The 19,900-nt window shown below is 44.6% G+C and overlaps 1 protein-coding gene across 2 annotated transcripts in view; it reads left to right on the forward strand.

Annotated features, from left to right (window-relative positions):
* Positions 1–19,900, forward strand: part of SKIC2 (SKI2 subunit of superkiller complex) — a 121,534-nt gene that overhangs the window by 100,306 nt on the left and 1,328 nt on the right. For both annotated transcript variants that reach the window (XM_077483337.1, XM_077483344.1), the window contains exons 26-30: positions 3,676–3,886; positions 5,191–5,301; positions 7,258–7,476; positions 18,543–18,683; positions 18,860–19,074. In XM_077483337.1, coding sequence (XP_077339463.1) covers positions 3,676–3,886; positions 5,191–5,301; positions 7,258–7,476; positions 18,543–18,683; positions 18,860–19,060 — 883 coding nt within the window. In that variant the 3' untranslated portion in view covers positions 19,061–19,074. The remainder of the gene's footprint in view (positions 1–3,675; positions 3,887–5,190; positions 5,302–7,257; positions 7,477–18,542; positions 18,684–18,859; positions 19,075–19,900) is intronic.

The following is a 19,900-nucleotide window of genomic DNA, read 5'->3' on the forward strand; positions in this document are numbered from 1 at the left end:
AGTCGAATCAGTTCAGTGATCGAGTTCCCATGAGGTCAAGGTGGTAATATATGTGACTATCTAATGTAAACCAGGTGTGTAACATGGAGGAGGACTTGGTGATAATCTTGTCAGCCAGTTATAGAGAGAGCTGAGGTGAGGAAAATAGTATTGTACCATAGTAGGGAAAAATAATCAGGGGATTAGAGTACTAAAGTTCGGTAAGTCTTTGTTAGATTGCAGACATCAGGGGGTACCGGGGGGAATGGCCTCTAGTGTGCTAGCAAAGCTGAGGGAGGAATGGCGGTAGGGGGAAACACATCTGGGAACGTTCCAACAGGACCAGAGAGCCAGCATGTGTTCTGGGTAGACGGGTGAGTTAGATGAAGATGTGAATGTGTGTAGGGGGGGGGGAATGTCCCCGTTTGTTGTGCAGCTGGACAGAAAGCAATACTGTACCATAGGCTCAAGGGAGGGTGTCATGGAACCAACAATTTGAGCATAGTAAGGCAATCGAGGGCCCACAGTGAAAGCTGCTTCAGAGGAAAACATTAGTGAATAGTAACGGCAAAGAACAAAAACGAAATTAACCAGTAACAGTAACAGTAACAGTAACAGTAACAAGAAACTGAAATCTGCCCACCACACCTGTTTCTCATTTGTGCAATACTGAGGGCGTAAACATACAGACAGGGCTTCGTAAAATGAAGGAAGCGCGTGTATGCAGAGAAGGGGAAGGGAGCATTCAACACAGCCTGATTAATATGTAGTTCAGAGGCAGTCGGTCTCTTGTAAGGGGAAGGGGGATGAGAAATTAAGGCTCACTCCAAAATGAGGGAGCTGGACAACTGAGGTTCCTGGGGAAAGTGTTGTGGTGTTGGGCGTCTGATGGCAATGCAAATGGCCCAATGGAGGGTAGATCAATCATATGTGTTTTAGAGGACACACCGGGTTCAACAGTGTGTGGAGAGGAGAGAGACCGAGTACCTCAAGGCTGGAGACAAAAAAAAAAAAAAAAAAAAAAAAAAATGGGGATGGAACAGTCAAGCGTAGAGTGTGATGGTCAAAACGACAGTACATCCGACCGAACCGGCATCCACAGGCGATCGATGGATGAATACCCAAGATTTTCGGAAGTGTCTAGTTCGACTATCGGACGGCCGTCCGATCGTTCATAGTTAGATAGATATTACGTTCTTCGGCGTATATGTGGTCCGGTCGGGGTAGGCAGGATACTGGTGGGGAGCAAGAAAAACGTCTACTCACCGATCCCGTCGTGGAATTCACTGTGAAGATAGATCGGATAGACAGCACGTTGATGTGCAAGTGGGAGGCGATTGATCAGCGTGTAAGTTTTGTTTTCGCAGGCGGGAAGTAGTCGTGGGGGCCCTCGGAACAGGGGATGGGGATGATCCGTTCTGATGAGACGATCAACGAATGTCCGGAGAGCTGTAGATCAGGTAGAGCAAGGTAGATAGGCGTCATGTGCGGAATCCTTCGACAACATCTTACGAACACATCCTACGAACGCCTTTGTCTCCTGTAATCTGGAGAGGCCGAAGGGCTTTGGTTTCGGAGATTGCCCGACGGACGTGGAGAGGTTGGGAGCGGGTGTGCTCTTCGGCGGCGGCCGATGTTAAAGTTGCCAGCTTCATTTACACCATCCATGGAGGTAGCCCTGTGCATGGTAGGTAAGCGAAAATCACTGTACCAGTCCGAGACATCCACTGAGGGCAGGTTGAGGACGGTACAGAAGTGATCCAGATCTTCGGGTACACGAAGATTAACGGTATGGCCGTTGGCTGATGCTGACAAGCAAAAAGGATATTTCCAACGGTACGGTATAGCACGAGCCCGAAGGACGTCCAGTAATGGCTTCAATTCCCGCCTCCGTTGGAGCGTGATAGCGGACAAGTCCTGAAAGATTTTGATTTCGGCACCATGGTGTAAGATTCTACCTCTCTCCCTTGCTTTTCTCATAATCTCCTCTTTCACTAGAAAGTCCGTGAGGCAGCATATCACGTCTCTCGGCGGGTCTGCTTCTCTACCTCTGGGACGGAGTGCTCTGTGAATGCGTTCAAAAGAAATCACTGTATCCGGTGGTCTGTCGAGCAGATCGTTAAGGATGAGGGACACTTCGCGGGACAACTGTTGTGCCTCAAAAGATTCGGGGAGGCCTCTCACCCGTAAGTTGCGGCGTCTCCCTCGGTTATCGAGGTCCTCCAGGTGGCGGTTGATGTCCCTGAGGTGGACCGCATGTGACTCCGAGACCTGCTGAACGTGGCAAAGCGCGGATTCTTGTCGGGCCTGAGCTTCCTCAACCTCTTCTACCCGAATCGCCATCGTGTGGAGGTCTTCTCTGAGTTCGGAGATGGCTGCAGAGAGCGTGGATTTGATGTCAGCCGCCACTGCTCGTAGGTCTGCAATACTCAAAGCCTGAGAGGTCGGTGGGGTAGCGGCGGCGGGAGTCGGAGGGCTGCGGCTCCGTGACCTGCGTGCGGGCCTGCTTGCTGGTGGGGCCTCGTGCATTGCGGCCTGTGATTCTGGCGCGGTGCCACGGGGTCTGGCTCTGAATATCTCCGGTATGTGCTGAGCCGGTGAGAGTTCTTGACCCCTGGACGGTCTGGAGCTCGCCGGGGGAATATTTTGCTGTGTGCTCCCCATGTTTAGGCGGTTAGGGAGTCGTAGCGCAAGATAGCTGGACCTTTGGGAACGGGAGAAGAGAGTTAAGCGTCCATCTTCTTCAGGCACCAAGCCACGCCCCCATTCTTCTTTCCTTAGAATGTACCAAACGGTTGATTTGGCCACTTCTAATGTTGCTACTATCACTTTGATGGATTTGGTTTGTTTTTGAAGCCTTACAATGGCCTGTTTCCCTTGCATGGGCAGCTCCTTTGAACGCATGATAAAGGTTTGCAGCAATAGATTCCAAATGCAAATACCACACTTAAAATCAACTCCAGACATTTTAGCTGCTTAATTGATGAAGAAATAAGGAAGAAGTAGCTCACACCTGGCCATGAAACAGCTTTTGATTCAATTGTCTAATTACTTTTGGTCCCTTGAAAGGGGGGAGGGGGCTATTCTTAAGAGCTGTAATTCCTAAACCCTTCCTCCGATTTGGATGTACATACCCTCTAATTAAACCTGAGAGTGTGAACCTTTTCCACATTAATTCTGGAGAGATTTTGGAGCATTTGTGAGGTCAGGTACTGATGTTGGAGATGGAGAGGTCCTGGCTTGCATTCAGCAGGGTTAGGCAGGCCATGCACAGAGCAAGAAATTCACTTGATGATTAATCAACTAGGGTACATTCAGCCTGCCCATACGTGGTTCTTTCTTTTTTCTCGTCATAACTCTATATATCTAAATCTGCTAACCTCCTGTAAGTTGTAGCTACGTGATGTAGATCTGATGTAAGCAGAGAGATTTTTAACATATCAGGACATACAGAATGTAGAGAAAAAAGCCAATCTATTATCATGGTAGATGCCAGAAGTACACTAGAGGACCCATAGGATTAGGACTCTGAGAGTCTTTGTTGCAAATGGCAAAATTCTTTGCTCATCGTGACGGCATTACTTGTGGATTGAAGTTGTTTTTTTTTGGGGGTTTTTTTTAACCGTTTTTTGATATAAAGGTCCCTGACATCCAATCACCTTAATTAATTAGAAAAAATTCTGTTTACCTCCTTAGGAATGACCCTCCAGGCCCTGCAGTATCTGGGGTGACTCAGGAGCTATCTCGCCTTGCAGACTTGCCTCCGGGGTCACTGACCTCCTTGTGCCCCATCAATGATCTCCAGCTGAAGGAGCTGGAGGTGGTGGATGCAGTCAGCCGGGCAAAGAGACTTGAAGCAGCACTACGAGAATTCACCTCCCCCAACAGCCCCCGATTTACATACCAGGTGAGATTACCTTCTGCCATTATACAAAAAGTACAATACTACAGAAGTTGTACTTCATATCACATAGACCATGCTGTTATTGTACTTATTAGGGTTCGATGATATCGTTTTTTCAGGGTTGATACCAATACCGATTTTTTTTTTTTTTTTTCGGCTGTCTTTCAGGCCGATAGCCAATATCAAGGTGCTGATATTCTAGAGATTTAAAGTTTTTTTTATTTTTACACTGTCCTTTTAATATATATTTTTTTTATCACTTTTATTTAATGTAAACATCCCTTTTGAAAGCAGTAACCGTTACACTTTTTATGGAGGGATCTGGGGTCTAGAATACCCCAAAACCCCTCCTCTGCACTTCTAAAGCCGCGTACACACGGGCGGACTGTCTGTCCAACTTAGTCCGCTGAAACACATTTCAGCGGACAGTTCGCTGGTGTGTGGGCTTTAGCGGACTTTTTCAGCATGCAGTCTGGCGGACTAAGTATTTCGGAATTTCCGTAATATTGTCCGTCCAACTTTGGTTTCAGCGGACAGTCCGCTCGTGAGTAGGCTAGTTGGACGGACTAAGTATGGCGCATGCTCAGAAAGGATTTACACGGCGGAAGGTTGCATTGCTGTGTATTGGACGTCCTATTTCTAGTCCCGTCGTACGTGCTGTACACGTCATCGCGCAAGCTTTCAACGGACTGTCTGTTCATCGTGGGTGGTCAAGTCCGTTCATTCAAAAGTAGGACGGACTGTCTGTCGGATTGTCTGACGGACTTAGTTGGCCAGACAGTCCGCCCGTGTGTACGTGGCTAAAGTCTTCAAAACTGCAAGATCTGCATATTTGAGTACTTTCTATTTATTTATTAATTTTTTTTTAAGCTTGCACCTTTAGGATGCCAGTAATCTGGAAGTGATGTCATGACATTGCTTCCGGGTTTCTAGATCCGTGACCCGAACAAAGCCGGACAGGCTTTGTTCGCGTCTCCAGCCAGCTGATGGTCACTTGGGCCTCCCGGTGGGATGGGAGACCTAGGCAGAGCGTCCCCTCCCGCTGCTTGTAATAACAGCCAAGTGGCTGCGTAGGCGCATCGGTTATTGTTACAAGAAAGTCGACCCTCTGCTCGAAAGAACGGTACCAGGGTGATGCCTGCAGCTGCAAGCATCACCCCGCTACAACCTCTTGCATCAATATCAGTAAGTTTGTGACTGATTCTGATTCTTAAAAAAAAAAAAAAAAAAAGTGTATATGGGCCATACTGATAATTGGTTGACCCCTAATCCTTAACTGTGTTTAATTCTGCCATTTTCCCTTGTAGTATCTACGCCTGGAGCAGAGATCGCAGGTACTGAGTGAGCTGGATCGTCTTCGCTTCCTTACCTCCGACCAGTCACTGAGCCTCCTGCCAGAGTACCAGCAGAGAATCAATGTGAGATACAGGGGGTCTGGGGGATTCATGATGAATGCAATGGGTAGACAAATTAATGGAAACCTCTAATAAAATGTCCAAGTCTTAGGAATTGTTAGGACCATCATTTCAAGCCCATGGTATGCAGTTTTTGTAGCAAATGTGTCAAAGAAGTGGTCATTTGATGCTGTACTTTTGTGCCATTTTTAGCTACACCGCTAAATTTCCATCTGCTGTTGCGATTAATTGTACAATCATCATTTACCTTGTACCTATTATCTCCTCTTGTCACACAAAATACATTTGTGAGTTCTTTGACTGACACACCTGTTATTTGGGCATTGACTATCTGGTTTCTTTGGATCTCTTTTAGTGGCTCCCTGTTGCTTTGAAAACTTGTGTTAAAATGCTGATTGTTTTTTTTTTTTTTTATTTTTTTTTTTTTTTTTTTAGAATAAGTACTATATTATACACAATTTATATAGCGCCAACAGGTTATGCAGCGCTTTACAATGTAGAGAGTGGACAGCACAATTGCAGTACAGTTCAATACAGAAGGGACAGGAGGGCCCTGCTCATCGAGCTTACATTCTAAAGGGAGGGGGTGGTGGTACAAAAGGTAATAGATCCCTGTCAAACCTTAATTTTTTCTGTGGCCCTTGGGACCCCTGCAGATACTTGTGTTTCTTTATTGCCCTGTTATAGCAAAGGTTTCTAGCAGCCTCATCTAATGTCTCCAGTCTGACTGTCTACTGAAGCATGTCCCTAGTCTCCAACTCCTTTAGCATGCTCATAGTCTCTGATAGTCTCCTGCAGCATGTCTGCAATCTTTGACCATCTCCTGTATTATTCCACAGTTTCTGATTGTCTCTTGTATCATTGTCTGGAATCTGACCTGATCTCCTGTATTTTGTCCACAATCTACAATCATCTTTTGTGTCATGCCCATAGTTTCTGACCAGGGCTGGCCCAAGACATTGTGCTGCCTAGGTCCAAGAGTAAAATGCTCCCCCCCAAAAAAAAAAAAATATCACACCCACCAAACGGCCCTCACATCCATTATTTTATATCATGATATTTAAAAATAAAATAAAATTTATCAGGAAGTCAGATTTACATGCAACAGCATTTTGCCTATATGCAAAATGATATGACATACCATTATGTTCAATTCCAAGGGGGCTGGGGAAAGTATGTGGGCAGGCTGGGGAAAGTATGTGGGCAGGCTGGGGAAGTTTGTGGGCAGGCTGGGGAAGTTTGTGGGCAGGCTGGGGCAGTATGTGGGCAGGCTGGGGCAGTATGTGGACAGGCTGGGGCAGTATGTGGACAGGCTGGGGCAGTATGTGGACAGGCTGGGGCAGTATGTGGGCAGGCTGGGGCAGTATGTGGGCAGGCTGGGGCAGTATGTGGGCAGGCTGGGGCAGTATGTGGGCAGGCTGGGGCAGTATGTGGGCAGGCTGGGGCAGTATGTGGGCAGGCTGGGGCAGTATGTGGGCAGGCTGGGGCAGTATGTGGGCAGGCTGGGGCAGTATAGGGGCCGGACTAGAGTAATATAGGGAATATTTACAAAAAAATTTTGTGTAGCCCTTGGTTGATATTTGGGGTCGCATTTGAAGCCCCCATATCAAGAAAGTTGACCATGACCATTATAGATTCTGGTAACCAGTCTAATGTAACTCCACTTTGCAGCGGTGATTAGAACTGATTTATTCTAACCATTTGGAAAATAATTTTCAGCCAATGTCTCATGTTCATATTGGTGGTTGGCATTTGTTTTCATGCCTAGAAAGTTTTCATGTTTTCATACCTAGAAGGTTATAGTGGTTGTTGGTCTATATGAAATTGTGTATGCAATCAAAGGAAAATTTTATAGAACGTTAAAGGATAGTAAATCCTGTGGCCATCATGGCTTCTCTGTTTCATATTCTTAAGTGAATCTTCGGTTTAATGCATCTTCCCTTCCCCTCCCCCCCGCAGGTCCTGCGCACTCTACAATACATAGACGATGGCGGTGCTGTACAGCTAAAGGGTCGGGTGGCCTGTGAGGTCAGCAGTCATGAACTGTTGGTGACTGAACTGGTTCTGGATGGGACCCTGTCTCCTCTTAACCCTGATGAGATTGCAGCACTACTCTCATGCCTGGTCTTTCAGCACAAGACGCAGTGTGAGCCGAAGCTAACAGACACTTTGAAGCAGGTAAGGCGAACGGTTTCAAAAAGAATGACATGGCAACATTTCATAGCATGTAAATTTGCTGTAGATATCCAACTGTCCCTTTTAACTCCTTGATCTTTGATTAGCCCATCTAAAAGTAATATTGTAGTTATAGGGGAGCCTTATGGATCCAATCAACCCCTGGCTTCTTAGAGTACAGCCATTGGATACTCCCAAAAGTGAGATCTTCCCTCTGTGATACCCAACATTGTTCAATAGGAAGTGTTGGAATTATGGAAGTGATATCTCACTGTTGAAAGTTTCCATGTGACATAAAGTAAGAATCCAGGGGCTGACACGCATAACAAAATGGAAAGTAAATGAACAGAAGAGAAATCAAATCAATATTTGATGTGACCGCCCTTTAGCTTTAAACCCCAGTATCAATTCTTCTAGGTACACTTGCATACAGTTTTTGAAGAAACTCGGCAAGTAGGTTGCAGGGATGTGCGGTGAGACGAGTGGATGGTGAGGCACTGGCTAGTATCAGAGCCAAATACACACAGGTTACATACACCTCGTGCGTTAAAGCGAGGGCAATAATTCTAGCGCTAGACAGCCTCTGTAACTATAAACATGTAACCTGTGAAAAAATGTAAAGCGTCACCTATGGAGATTTTTAAGTACTGAAGTTTGCCGCCATTCCGCAAGTGTGCGCAATTTTAAAGTGTGACTTGTTGGGTATCTATTTACTCGGCGTAACATCATCATCTTTCACATTATAGAAATAAATTGGGCTAACTTTAGTGTTTTATTTTTTTTATATTCATGAAACAGTTGTTTAAAAAATTGCTGCGTAAATACCGTGTAACATAAAATGTTCCAACGACCACCATGTTATTCCCTAGGGTGTCTGCTAAAAAAAAAAGTGTGTGCGTATATATATATATATATATATATATATATATATATATACGCATGCGCACACGCTTTTTTTTTTTTAGCAGACACCCTAGGGAATAACATGGTGGTCGTTGGAACATTTTATGTTTTACGGTATTTGCGTGTAACATGTGTGTGTGTGTGTATATATATATATATATATATATATATATATATATATAATGTTTGGGGGTTCTGAGTAATTTTCTAGCAAAAAAATTATGATCGTTACATGTAGGAGAGAAGTGTCAGAATTGGCCTGGGAGGCAAGTGGTTAATTACCATAAGTAAGTAATATACAAATAATTATTTTATATTATTTTTAACCACTTGCCGACCGCCTAACGCCGATGTACGTCGGCAGAATGGCACGGGCAGGCATAAGCACGTACATGTACGTGATTTGCCTCCCGCGGGTCGGGGGCCCGATCGGGCCCCCGCCCGGTGCCTGCGGCGGTCGGTTTTCGTTCGGGAGCGATCCCGGACGAGGGGACGGCCATTCATTCATGGCCACCCCCTCGCGATCGCTCCCGACGAATGAAAATCCCCCGTGACATCACTTCCTCTCCTGTAATGTAAACACAGGAGAGGAAGTGATGTATTCTCTCCTCGTGTCGGTCTTTTTCGTTCCGGCACCGAGGAGAGCGGATCGGTGAGTTGCACCTAACACTACACTAACAGTAGAACACGCCAGGCACACTTTTCACCCCCCTGATCACCCCCCAATCACCCCCAATCACCCCTGCCCCCCCCAGTCACAGTGACACCAAGTGCATTTTTTTTTTTTTTTTTTTTTTTTTTTTTTTTTTTGCATTGGTGTCATTTGTGACTGTAATAACTGTTAGGGCAGTTAGGGCTAGCCCCCTTTAGCTCTAGGGTGCCCCCCTAACCCCCCCAATAAAGGTTTAACCCCGTGATCACCCCCCGTCGCCAGTGTCACTAATAAGCGATTTTTTTCTGATCGCTGTATTAGTGTCACAGGTGACGCTAGATAGGCAGGTAAGTATTTGGGTTCGCCGCAGCTTTTTATAGCGTCAGGGACCCCCATATACTACCGCATAGCCCCCTGATTGCCCCCCAGTTAACCCTTTCACCAGTGATCACCATATAACTGTTACAGGTGACGCTGGTTGGTTAGTTATATTTTTTTGTTTCAGGGCACCCGCCATTTATTACCTAATAAAGGTTTAACCCCCTGATCACCCGGCGGGTGATATAAGTTTTTTAGGGTCAGATAAGGCCTGCGTCGCCCCAGCGTCAGGTTAGTGCCAGTACCGCTAACACCCACGCGCAAAGCATACACCTCCCTTAGTAATATAGTATCTGATCAGATATATATTAGCGTTGCCAGCATTTTAGGTTTCCCAAAACGCATTGTTAGCGGGATCAGCCCAGATACCCGCTAGCACCTGCGTTTAGCCCCTCCGCCAAGCCCAGCCCAGCCCACCCAAGTGCAGTATCGATCGATCACTGTCACTTACAAAACACAACACACATAACTGCAGCGTTCGCAGAGTCAGGCTTGATCCCTGCGATCGCTAACAGTTTTTTTTGTAGCGTTTTGAAACAGTCGCTGACAGGCTAGGTGCTTTTTTACCTGTGAGTCTCACTAGTGTACCCCTAAATTTAGAGCCCAAAATGGCAAAGCGAAGGTACACTAGTGATGAGGCCTACACGTTTCTGAGCATGACAGATAGTGAAGAGGACGTCACTCATCTGTCAGATTCAGGCTCAGAATACGATCCTGTAGAGGACAGCGGCTCCATGACAGATAGCTCTGACGACGGAGATGAGGCCGCTGTTAAGAACAGGTGTGCCCAATCCCGTATGTATTCTGTTGTTGAGGTGCAGGAACCGCAGGTCACTCGTATGGAGCAGAGACGTACTAGAGCCGCTCAACCTTCTGGTGAACTGGCAAGCACCAGCGGCCTAGTACACCCTGGACCTACATCCAGCACTGCAGTAACACGTGGTGACGTGGCGAGTCCCATAAGTGCAGTTCAAGCTGGCGAGGTGGCAAGCACAAGTAGTGTCCCGCTGCCACCAAGAAGAAGACAAAGACAGGCCCGTCGTACCCATAGTGCCCTTCCTGCAGAATTCGCCAATCCTATTTGGGTGCCCACCACTTCTGCAGAACCCGTACTTCCCCCATTCACTGGCCAACCTGGCATTAACGTGGAAACAGTTGATTTTACGACACTTGACTTTTACTCACTGTTTTTCACCGAAGATCTCTTTAGATCTATTGTGGACCAAACCAATTTGTACGCTGCTCAACACATCGCCACTATTCCCCAGTCCGCCCTTGCCAGACAATGGAAACCAGTTACGGTTTCCGAATTTAAAATCTTTCTGGGCCTCTCCCTCAACATGGGCATAACCAAAAAGAGTGAGTTGCGGTCATATTGGTCCATTGACCCAATTCACCATATGCGCGTGTTCTCTGCTTCCATGTCCAGGGCACGATACGAGATGATTTTGCGGTTCATGCACTTCAGCGACAATGAACTCTGTCGTCCTCGTGGAGACCCTGAGTATGATCGGCTCTACAAAATTCGGCCCCTCATAAACCACTTCAACCAACGTTTTGCAGCCTTGTTTACTCCCGATCAAGTTGTCTGCGTTGATGAGTCCCTGATTAAATTTTCTGGTCGCTTGTCCTTCAAACAATACGTCCCCAACAAGCGTTCCAGATACGGGGTCAAGATGTATAAGCTCTGTGACAGGGCCACAGGCTATACACGTAGTTTCATGGTTTATGAGGGAAGAGATAGTCACGTAGAGCCGGAGAACTGCCCTGATTACATAGGAAGCGCTGGCAAGATAGTGTGGGACTTGGTGTCACCCTTATTCGGAAAGGGGTACCACTTGTACGTGGACAATTATTACACAAGCGTGCCACTCTTTAGTCACTTGTTTGATCAGCAGATTGGAGCATGTGGCACCGTGCGACCTAATCGCCGGGGCTTTCCCCAGCGGCTTGTAGAGTCCCGTCTTAGGCTGGGGGAGAGAGCCTGCTTGCGCAGTAATAATTTGCTCGCTATGAAGTGGAGGGATAATAAGAATGTTTTCGTTCTTACCTCCCTTCATGCAGACACGACGGTCCAAATTTCTACGGCGACTGGTGTTGTGGAGAAACCCCTCTGTGTCCACAAATATAACCTTAACATGGGAGGGGTGGACCTCAATGACCAGTTGTTGGCGCCGTATCTAGTTGCCCGTAAGTCCAGACGCTGGTACAAAAAAGTGTCTGTTTATTTATTCCAATTGGCTATACTGAATGCTTATGTACTACACAAAGCTTCAGGACGGACTGGATCCTTCCTCAAATTCCAGGAGGATATCGTCAGAGCCCTTCTGTATCCAGACGGTGCTCCACCTCACCTTCCCCTACCAGATGCAGTAAGCCGGCTGCATGAGAGGCATTATTCTTATGTCATCCCGAGTACCCCTACCCAACGAGCCCCCCAAAAAAGATGTCGTGTCTGTAGCAAGCGCGGATTTAGGCGTGACACCCGTTCTTATTGTCCCCGCTGTCCTGACCAGCCTGGTCTTTGTCAGGGTGAGTGTTTTGAACGCTACCATGAACTAGTTGAGTATTAGCGCAGGGTACAGCATTGCACAAGCTAGGCACACGTTCACAGGGTCTCCCAAGATGCCATCACATTTTGAGAGACCCAAACCGCTGGAACCGTTACAACAGAAAAAGTGTTAAAGTTACAAAAAAAAGTGTTAAAAAAAAAAAAAAAAAAAAAAGTAAAAAAACCAAAAAAACCAAAAAAAATATAAAATAAAAAAACCAAAAATAGTTGTCGTTTTATTGTTCTCTCTCGCTCTCTATTCTCTCTCTATTGTTCTGCTCCTTTGTACTGTATTCTATTCTGCAATGTTTTATTGTTAACCATTTTTTGTTTTCAGGTACGCCATTCAGCTGTAGCGTGGATTTATTTATCTTGACAGCAACAGCGTTTGCTCCCACGATATGTAAAGCCACGACTCCAGCGCTGTCGGAGGTGATTTCACCACCACAGTTAAAAAAGAGCATATATGCCGAAGCATGGGGGCATAAGGGGTGGAGGATCGATTTTGCTCCTAATGCCGCGTACATACAGTCAAAATTCCGACGGAGGGCTTGCCCGTGGAAAAGTTTGAATGTATGTACGCGGCATAACTTTTTTGCGGGAGGATGCCCCCATGCTTCGGCATATATATATTTTAGGCACAGATTGTGTTAAATGTGTTATTTTTTGCGATTTTTTTTGTATTTGCTTTGCAGGTATGGTAAGTCCTACTGTTATACTGTAATGTTACTTTGTTTTATTGTTAACCATCATTTGCTTAGCAGATACGCCATTCAGCTGCAGAGCGGATTTATTTATCTTGACAGCAACAGCGTTTGCTCCCACGATACATAAAGCCGCGACTCCAGCACTGTCGGGGGTGATTTCACCACCACAGTTAAAAAAGAGCATATATGCCGAAGCATGGGGGCATACGGGGTGGAGGAACGATCTGCTCCTACCTTTTGCGGGAGGATGCCCCCATGCTTCGGCATATATAAATGGTGCATGTATGCCCACCATTAGAAAGTGGGTGGATGAAGGGTGGTATCTAATGGTGGGCATGCCCACCGATCAATATTTTTTTTTCGTTCAGCCCACAGGCTGCATGAAAAAAAAAATACAATATATGCCCAACCAGTTCCAGCAACATACTGGTATGTTGCGGGACTTTGAGTGCTTATACCAGAATGATGCCTGCAGGTTTAGGTATCATCTTGGTATCATTCTTTTCAGCCAGCGGTCGGCTTTTATGTAAAAGCAATCCTAGTGGCTAATTAGCCTCTAGACTACTTTTACAAGCAGTGGGAGGGAATGTCCCCCCCCCCGCACCATCTTCCATGGTTTTCTCAGGCTCTCCTGTCCCAACAGGGAACCTGAGAATGCAGCCGGTGGTTCCGCCAGCTGACCATAGAGCTGATCAGAGACCAGAATGGCTCCAATCATCTCTATGGCCTAAGACACCGGAAGCTACGAGCATTTCATGACTTAGATTTTGCGGGATGTAAACAGCGCCATTGGGAAATTGGGAAAGCATTTTATCACACCGATCTTGGTGTGGTCAGATGCTTTGAGGACAGAGGAGAGATCTAGGGTCTGATAGACCCTAATTTTTTTAAAAAAGAGTACCTGTCACTACCTATTGCAATCATAGGGGATATTTATATTCCCTGAGATAACAATAAAAATCATAAAAAAATATATATAAATGAAAGGAACAGTTTAAAAAAAAAATAAAAAAGCAAAATAAATAATAAAAAAAAAAAAAAAAAAAAAAACCACCCCTGTCCCCCCCTGCTAAGGCGCAACGCGGAACACAAGCGTTGGTCTGGTGGCATATGTAAACAGCAATTGCACCATGCATGTGAGGTATCACCGCGAAGGTCAGATCGAGGGTACTAATTTTAGCAGTAGACCTCCTCCGTAAATCTAAAGTGGTCACCTGTAAAGGCATTTAAAGGCTTTTAAAAATGTACGTAGTTTGTCGCCGCTGCACGTTTCTGCGCAATTTTAAAGCATGTCGTGTTTGGTATCCATGTACTCGGCCTAAGATCATATTTTTTATTTCATCAAACATTTGGGCAATATAGTGATTTTTAGTGCATTAAAATAAAAAAAAGTGTGTTTTTTCCCCAAAAAATGCGTTTGAAAAATCGCCGCGCAAATACCGTGTGAAAAAAAAATATGAAACACCCACCATTTTAATCGGTAGGGCTTTTGCTTTAAAAAAACACTACATGTTTGGGGGTTCAAAGTAATTTTCTTGCAAAAAAAAATATTTTTTCATGTAAACAAAAAGTGTCAGAAAGGGCTTTTTCTTCAAGTGGTTAGAAGAGTGGGTGATGTGTGACATAAGCTTCTAAATGTTGTGCATAAAATGCCAGGACAGTTCAAAACCCCCCCAAATGACCCCATTTTAGAAAGTAGACACCCCAAGCTATTTGCTGAGAGGCAGGTCGAGTCCATGGAATATTTTATATTTTGACAAAAGTTGTGGAAAAAATACATTATTATTATTTTTTTTTTTTTTTTTGCACAAAGTTGTCATTAAATGATATATTGCTCAAACATGCCATGGTTATATGTAAAATTACACCCCAAAATACATTCTGTTGCTTCTCCTGAGTACGGGGATACCACAAGTGTGAGACCTTTTGGGAGCCTAACCGCGTACGGTACCCCAAAATCCAAGCACCACCTTCAGGATTTCTAAGGGTGTAAATTTTAGATTTCATTCCTCACTGCCTATCACAGTTTCGGAGGCCATGGAATGCCCAGATAGCACAAAATCCCCCCAAGTGACCCCATTTTGGAAAGGAGACACCCCAAGCTATTTGCCGAGAGGTATGGTTAGTATTTTGCAGACCTTCATTTTTGTCACAAAGTTTTGAAAATTGAAAAAAAGAAAAAAAATATACATTATTTTTTTTTTTCTTCATTTTCAAAAACAAATGAGAGCTGCAAAATACTCACCATGCCTCTCGGCAAATAGCTTGGGGTGTCTACTTTCCAAAATGGGGTCATTTTGGGGGGTTTTGTGCTATTTTGGCATTTTATGGCCTTCAAAACTGTGATAGGTAGTGAGGTGTAAAATCCAAAATTTACACCCTTAGAAATCCTGAAGGCGGTTCTTGGTTTTCGGGGCCCCGTACGCGACTAGGCTCTCAAAAAGTCCCACACATGTGGTATCCCCGTACTCAGGAGAAGCAGCAGAATTTATTTTGGGGTGTCATTTCACATATGTCCCTGGCATGTGTGAGCAATATATCATTTAGTGACAACTTTGTGAAAAAAAAATAAAAGTTTGTAATTTTCCCGCAACTTGTGGCAAAATATAAAATATTCCATGGACTCAACATGCCTCTCAGCAAATAGCTTGGGGTGTCTACTTTCTAAAATGGGGTCATTTGTGGGGGTTTTGTGCCATCTTGGCATTTTATGGCCTTCAAAACTGTAATAGGTAGTGAGGCATGAAATCAAAGATTTACGCCCTTAGAAAGCCTGAAGGCGGTTCTTGGCTTTCGGGGCCCCGTACGCACCTAGGCTCCCAAAAAATCCCACACATGTGGTATCCCCGTACTCAGGAGAAGCAGCAGAATTTATTTTGGGGTGTCATTTTACATATGCCCATGGCATGCATGAGCAATATATCATTTAGTGACAACTTTGTGAAAAAAAAAATAAAAAAAAAAAAGTTTGTAAATTTCCCGCAACTTGCGGCAAAATATAAAATATTCCATGGACTCAACATGCCTCTCAGCAAATAGCTTGGGGTGTCTACTTTCTAAAATGGGGTCATTTGTGGGGGTTTTGTGCCATCTTGGCATTTTATGGCCTTCAAAACTGTAATAGGTAGTGAGGCGTGAAATCAAAGATTTACGCCCTTAGAAAGCCTGAAGGCGGTTCTTGGCTTTTGGGGCCCCGTACGCAGCTAGGCTCCCAAAAAGTCCCACATATGTGGTATCCCCGTACTCAGGAGAAGCAGCAGAATTTATTTTGGGGTGTCATTTCACATATGCCCATGGCATGCGTGAGCAATATATCATTTAGTGACAACTTTGTGAAAAAAAATAAAAAAATAAAAAAAGTTTGTAATTTTCCCGCAACTTGCGGCAAAATATAAAATATTCCATGGACTCAACATGCCTCTCAGCAAATAGCTTGGGGTGTCTACTTTCTAAAATGGGGTCATTTGTGGGGGTTTTGTGCCATCTTGGCATTTTATGGCCTTCAAAACTGTAATAGGTAGTGAGGCGTGAAATTAAAAATTTACGGCCTTAGAAAGCCTGAAGGCGGTGCTTGGTTTTCGGGGCCCCGTACGCGGCTAGGCTCCCAAAAAATCCCACACATGTGGTATCCCCGTACTCAGGAGAAGCAGCAGAATTTATTTTGGGGTGTAATTTCACATATGCCCATAGCATGTGTAAGCAATATATCATTTAGTGACAACTTTGTGAAAAATTTATAAAGTTTGTCATTTTCCCGCAACTTGTGGCAAAATATAAAATATTCCATGGACTCAACATGCCTCTCAGCAAATAGCTTGGGGTGTCTACTTTCTAAAATGGGGTCATTTGTGGGGGTTTTGTGCCATCTTGGCATTTTATGGCCTTCAAAACTGTGATAGGTAGTGAGGAGTAAAATGACATATGTATGCCCTTAGAAATCCTGAAGGCGGTGCTTGGCTTTCGGGGCCCCGTACGCGGCTAGGCTTCCAAAAAGTCGACCACATGTGGTATCCCCGTACTCAGGAGAAGCAGCAGAATGTATTTTGGGGTACAATTCCACATATAACCATGGCATGTGTGAGCAATATATCATTTAGTGACAACTTTGTGTAAAAAAAAAAAAAAATTTTTTTTTTTGTCATTATTCAATCGCTTGCGGCAAAAAAATAAAATATTCAATGGGCTCAACATGCCTCTTATCAATTTCCTTAGGGTGTCTACTTTCCAAAATGGGGTCATTTGGGGGGGTTTTGTACTGCCCTGCCATTTTAGCACCTCAAGAAATGAGATAGGCAGTCATAAAATAAAAGCTGCGTAAATTCCAGAAAATGTACCTTAGTTTGTAGATGTGACAACTTTTGCGCAAACCAATAAATATACAATTATTGACTTTTTTTTTACCAAAGACATGTGGCTGAATACATTTTGGCCTAAATGTATGACTAAAATTGAGTTTATTGGATTTTTCTAATAACAAAAAGTAGAAAATATCATTTTTTTTCAAAATTTGCGGTCTTTTTACGTTTATATCGCAAAAAATAAAAATCGCAGAGTCAGTCAAATACCTTTAAAAGAAAGCTCTATTTGTGGGAAGAAAAGGACGCAAATTTCGTTTGGGTACAACATTGCATGACCGCGCAATTACCAGTTAAAGCAGCGCAGTGCCAAAGTGTAAAAAGACCTCTGGTCATTTACCAGCAAAATGGTCCGGTCTGAAAGTGGTTAAGGTAATTTACTATATTTTCAAAAACTGTACTCAAGCAGGTGGCTTAACAGAGAAGTTACTGAAGTTTGAAGTTATTTCATAGTAAATAGATAAATAAGAAATCATTATCTTATAACATATAGCATAATAATATATGATTTAGATTGATTAAAACAGTACCTTTTCAACAGCAGCAGCAGATTCTCATTCTCCCTCTTAACTGTGTGAGAAAAACATGGGATTGTAGGTAAATCTTAAGCCTCGTACACACGATCAGATTGTTGGGAGGGGATTGTCTGCTGGCAGACTGTTGTACTTGGATAACAGGCTGGTAAATTTTTGGGGGACAACGGTCTGTTGTCAGATTTTCTGATGGTCAGTACACAAGTCCGTCACACAAAAGTTAAAAGTACAAACACGCATGCTCAGAATCCATGCTCACCAAACACGAAATTAGTAGAAGGAGCCCAAAGAGTGGCGCTCAAGAGCTGAAATTCCTCATAGTACGTCACCACGTTCGTGTTTGTTGGCCAATAATTGTGTACTGTTAGTATGCAAGACAAGATCCAGGCACACACCCTTTAGACAAAAATCAGACGCTCGGTTGGTCAACAATCTGATTGTGTCTACCAGGCTTTATACACATAAACCCATTCTTTTTCCTTCTAGTTAAGAGGGCTGGAAGGGAGCTCTTGTCTTTTAGACACCTGACCCCTTCTATGACACTGCAGTGAGAGGAGAGCCTCCACTGCAGCATTTTTACCATTGGTCCAAGGCTCCAAGCTATCCATTGAGCTCAGTGCTTCTGACAAGAAGTGAGGAGAGGCACCGTGAGCTCATCCTCTCAGTCTGCTGCAAACAGAGTGTGCCAGCTTGTATTTAAACTGGCCGCTCTGTAGCTTCTGACAGGCTGTGCAAGGAGCCCTGTATCTCTGGAGCCCTGCCTCCCCTGACTACACGTCCCTGGTAGGTTGTTTCAAACCTCTTGGAGAACTTTTGTTGATGTAGATCTCAGATCTTTCTGTCTCTTCGTGAAATCACAGACAGATTTGATGTTGAGATCAGGGCTCTGTAGGGGCCAAACCATCAATTGCAGGACTTGTTCTTTTTAACCAGAAGATAGTTCTTAATGTCATTGGCTATATATATTATAGATATTGGGTTTTCTTGCAGGGAGTGAAGAAGGTCAAAGAGCTGGCTGAACGAATTGCGCTGATTCAGCGGGAATGTGGCCTTAGGGAGTCGGTGGAGGACTTTGTGTCGCAGTACAAGTTTGGCCTGACGGAGGTTGTGTATGAATGGGCACGTGGAATGGTAAGAACAGTTTCCTGGGTGGAAAGTATTGATGGATATAATATGACAAGGCTGAGGCCCTAAAAATGTATCTTTGTATTTGTAAGCCATAAAAGACTCTCACTATACTGCAGCACTGTAATATTTTGAATGAGTTGAAATTTAACTTGTATTCACATCCATTTATGTAATCCCAGCCGTTTGCCGAAATCATGACCCTGACTGACATCCAGGAAGGCCTTATTGTGCGCTGCGTACAGCGACTGGACGAAGCGTGTCGGGATGTACGCTCTGCCGCACGGTTGGTGGGAGATGCTACTCTGTGTGCCAAGATGGAGGCCGCTTCACAGCTCATCAAGAGGGATATAGTGTTTGCTGCGAGCCTGTACACCCAATGATCTCTCGCCAAGCGGTAATTGCCAACATTCTTGACTAGTTTCCAGGCTCCTTTGATATTATTCTGTAGTGCAGTCTTCAGGGGACCTTTAACAGACTGTGTGTTCCTGTTTTTACAGGAGACCAGCAGGTCCATATTTACTATAAGACCCCTTTCACACTGGGACCCCTCTCAGGCGTTTTAGCGCTAAAAATAGCACCTGTAATGTGCTATACACCGCTCCTCCACCGCGCCTTGAAACCAGCTCTAAATGGGCGCTTTTAATCCCTTCTGGGGGTTAAAAACACCCCATTAGCGCTAAAACTAGCAACGCTTTACTGCTAATGCACTGCCCCAGTGTGAGTGGGCACTAATGGTACTTTAAAGGGAACCTGTCCAGAAAGGTGTCCCTGTAAAAGTCCTCACCTCTTTATCCTCAATACCCAACGCTGCCTCATTGAACTAACAAAGGGATAGTTCAGGGAGTGTCTGTTACCTGTGTCCTCCCCTGTGCTCAGGGGGTCCTCTAACCTCCATGTCACTACGGGACACAGAGGTCAACAGGAGGACCAACTAAGTGCAGTGGAGGACATAGATAACCAATGTTTCTAGAAGTGGCATTTTTTTTTTTTTCCTGACAGGGTAGCTTTAAACCTCTCGCTGCTACCAATATAAGTAATAAATCATCAGCAGTGCCGGGGTGTAAGCAGTTTATTTTAGGGCTGTGGAAATCAAAGATTAATTCCTCGATTCATTTTTTTGATCGATCAAAACCGATTTACTCCCCTCTCCGCCGGCTTCTGGGTCTTCAGGGAGTTCCGTCAGCGATCCGGTGACGTCACGGACATCAACGTCACTGGAC

Source organism: Lithobates pipiens, unplaced genomic scaffold (assembly GCF_037356315.1).
Source record: "Lithobates pipiens isolate NorthernLeopardFrog02 unplaced genomic scaffold, aLitPip1_a1.2 Scaffold_1, whole genome shotgun sequence".
Taxonomy (NCBI): domain Eukaryota; kingdom Metazoa; phylum Chordata; class Amphibia; order Anura; family Ranidae; genus Lithobates; species Lithobates pipiens.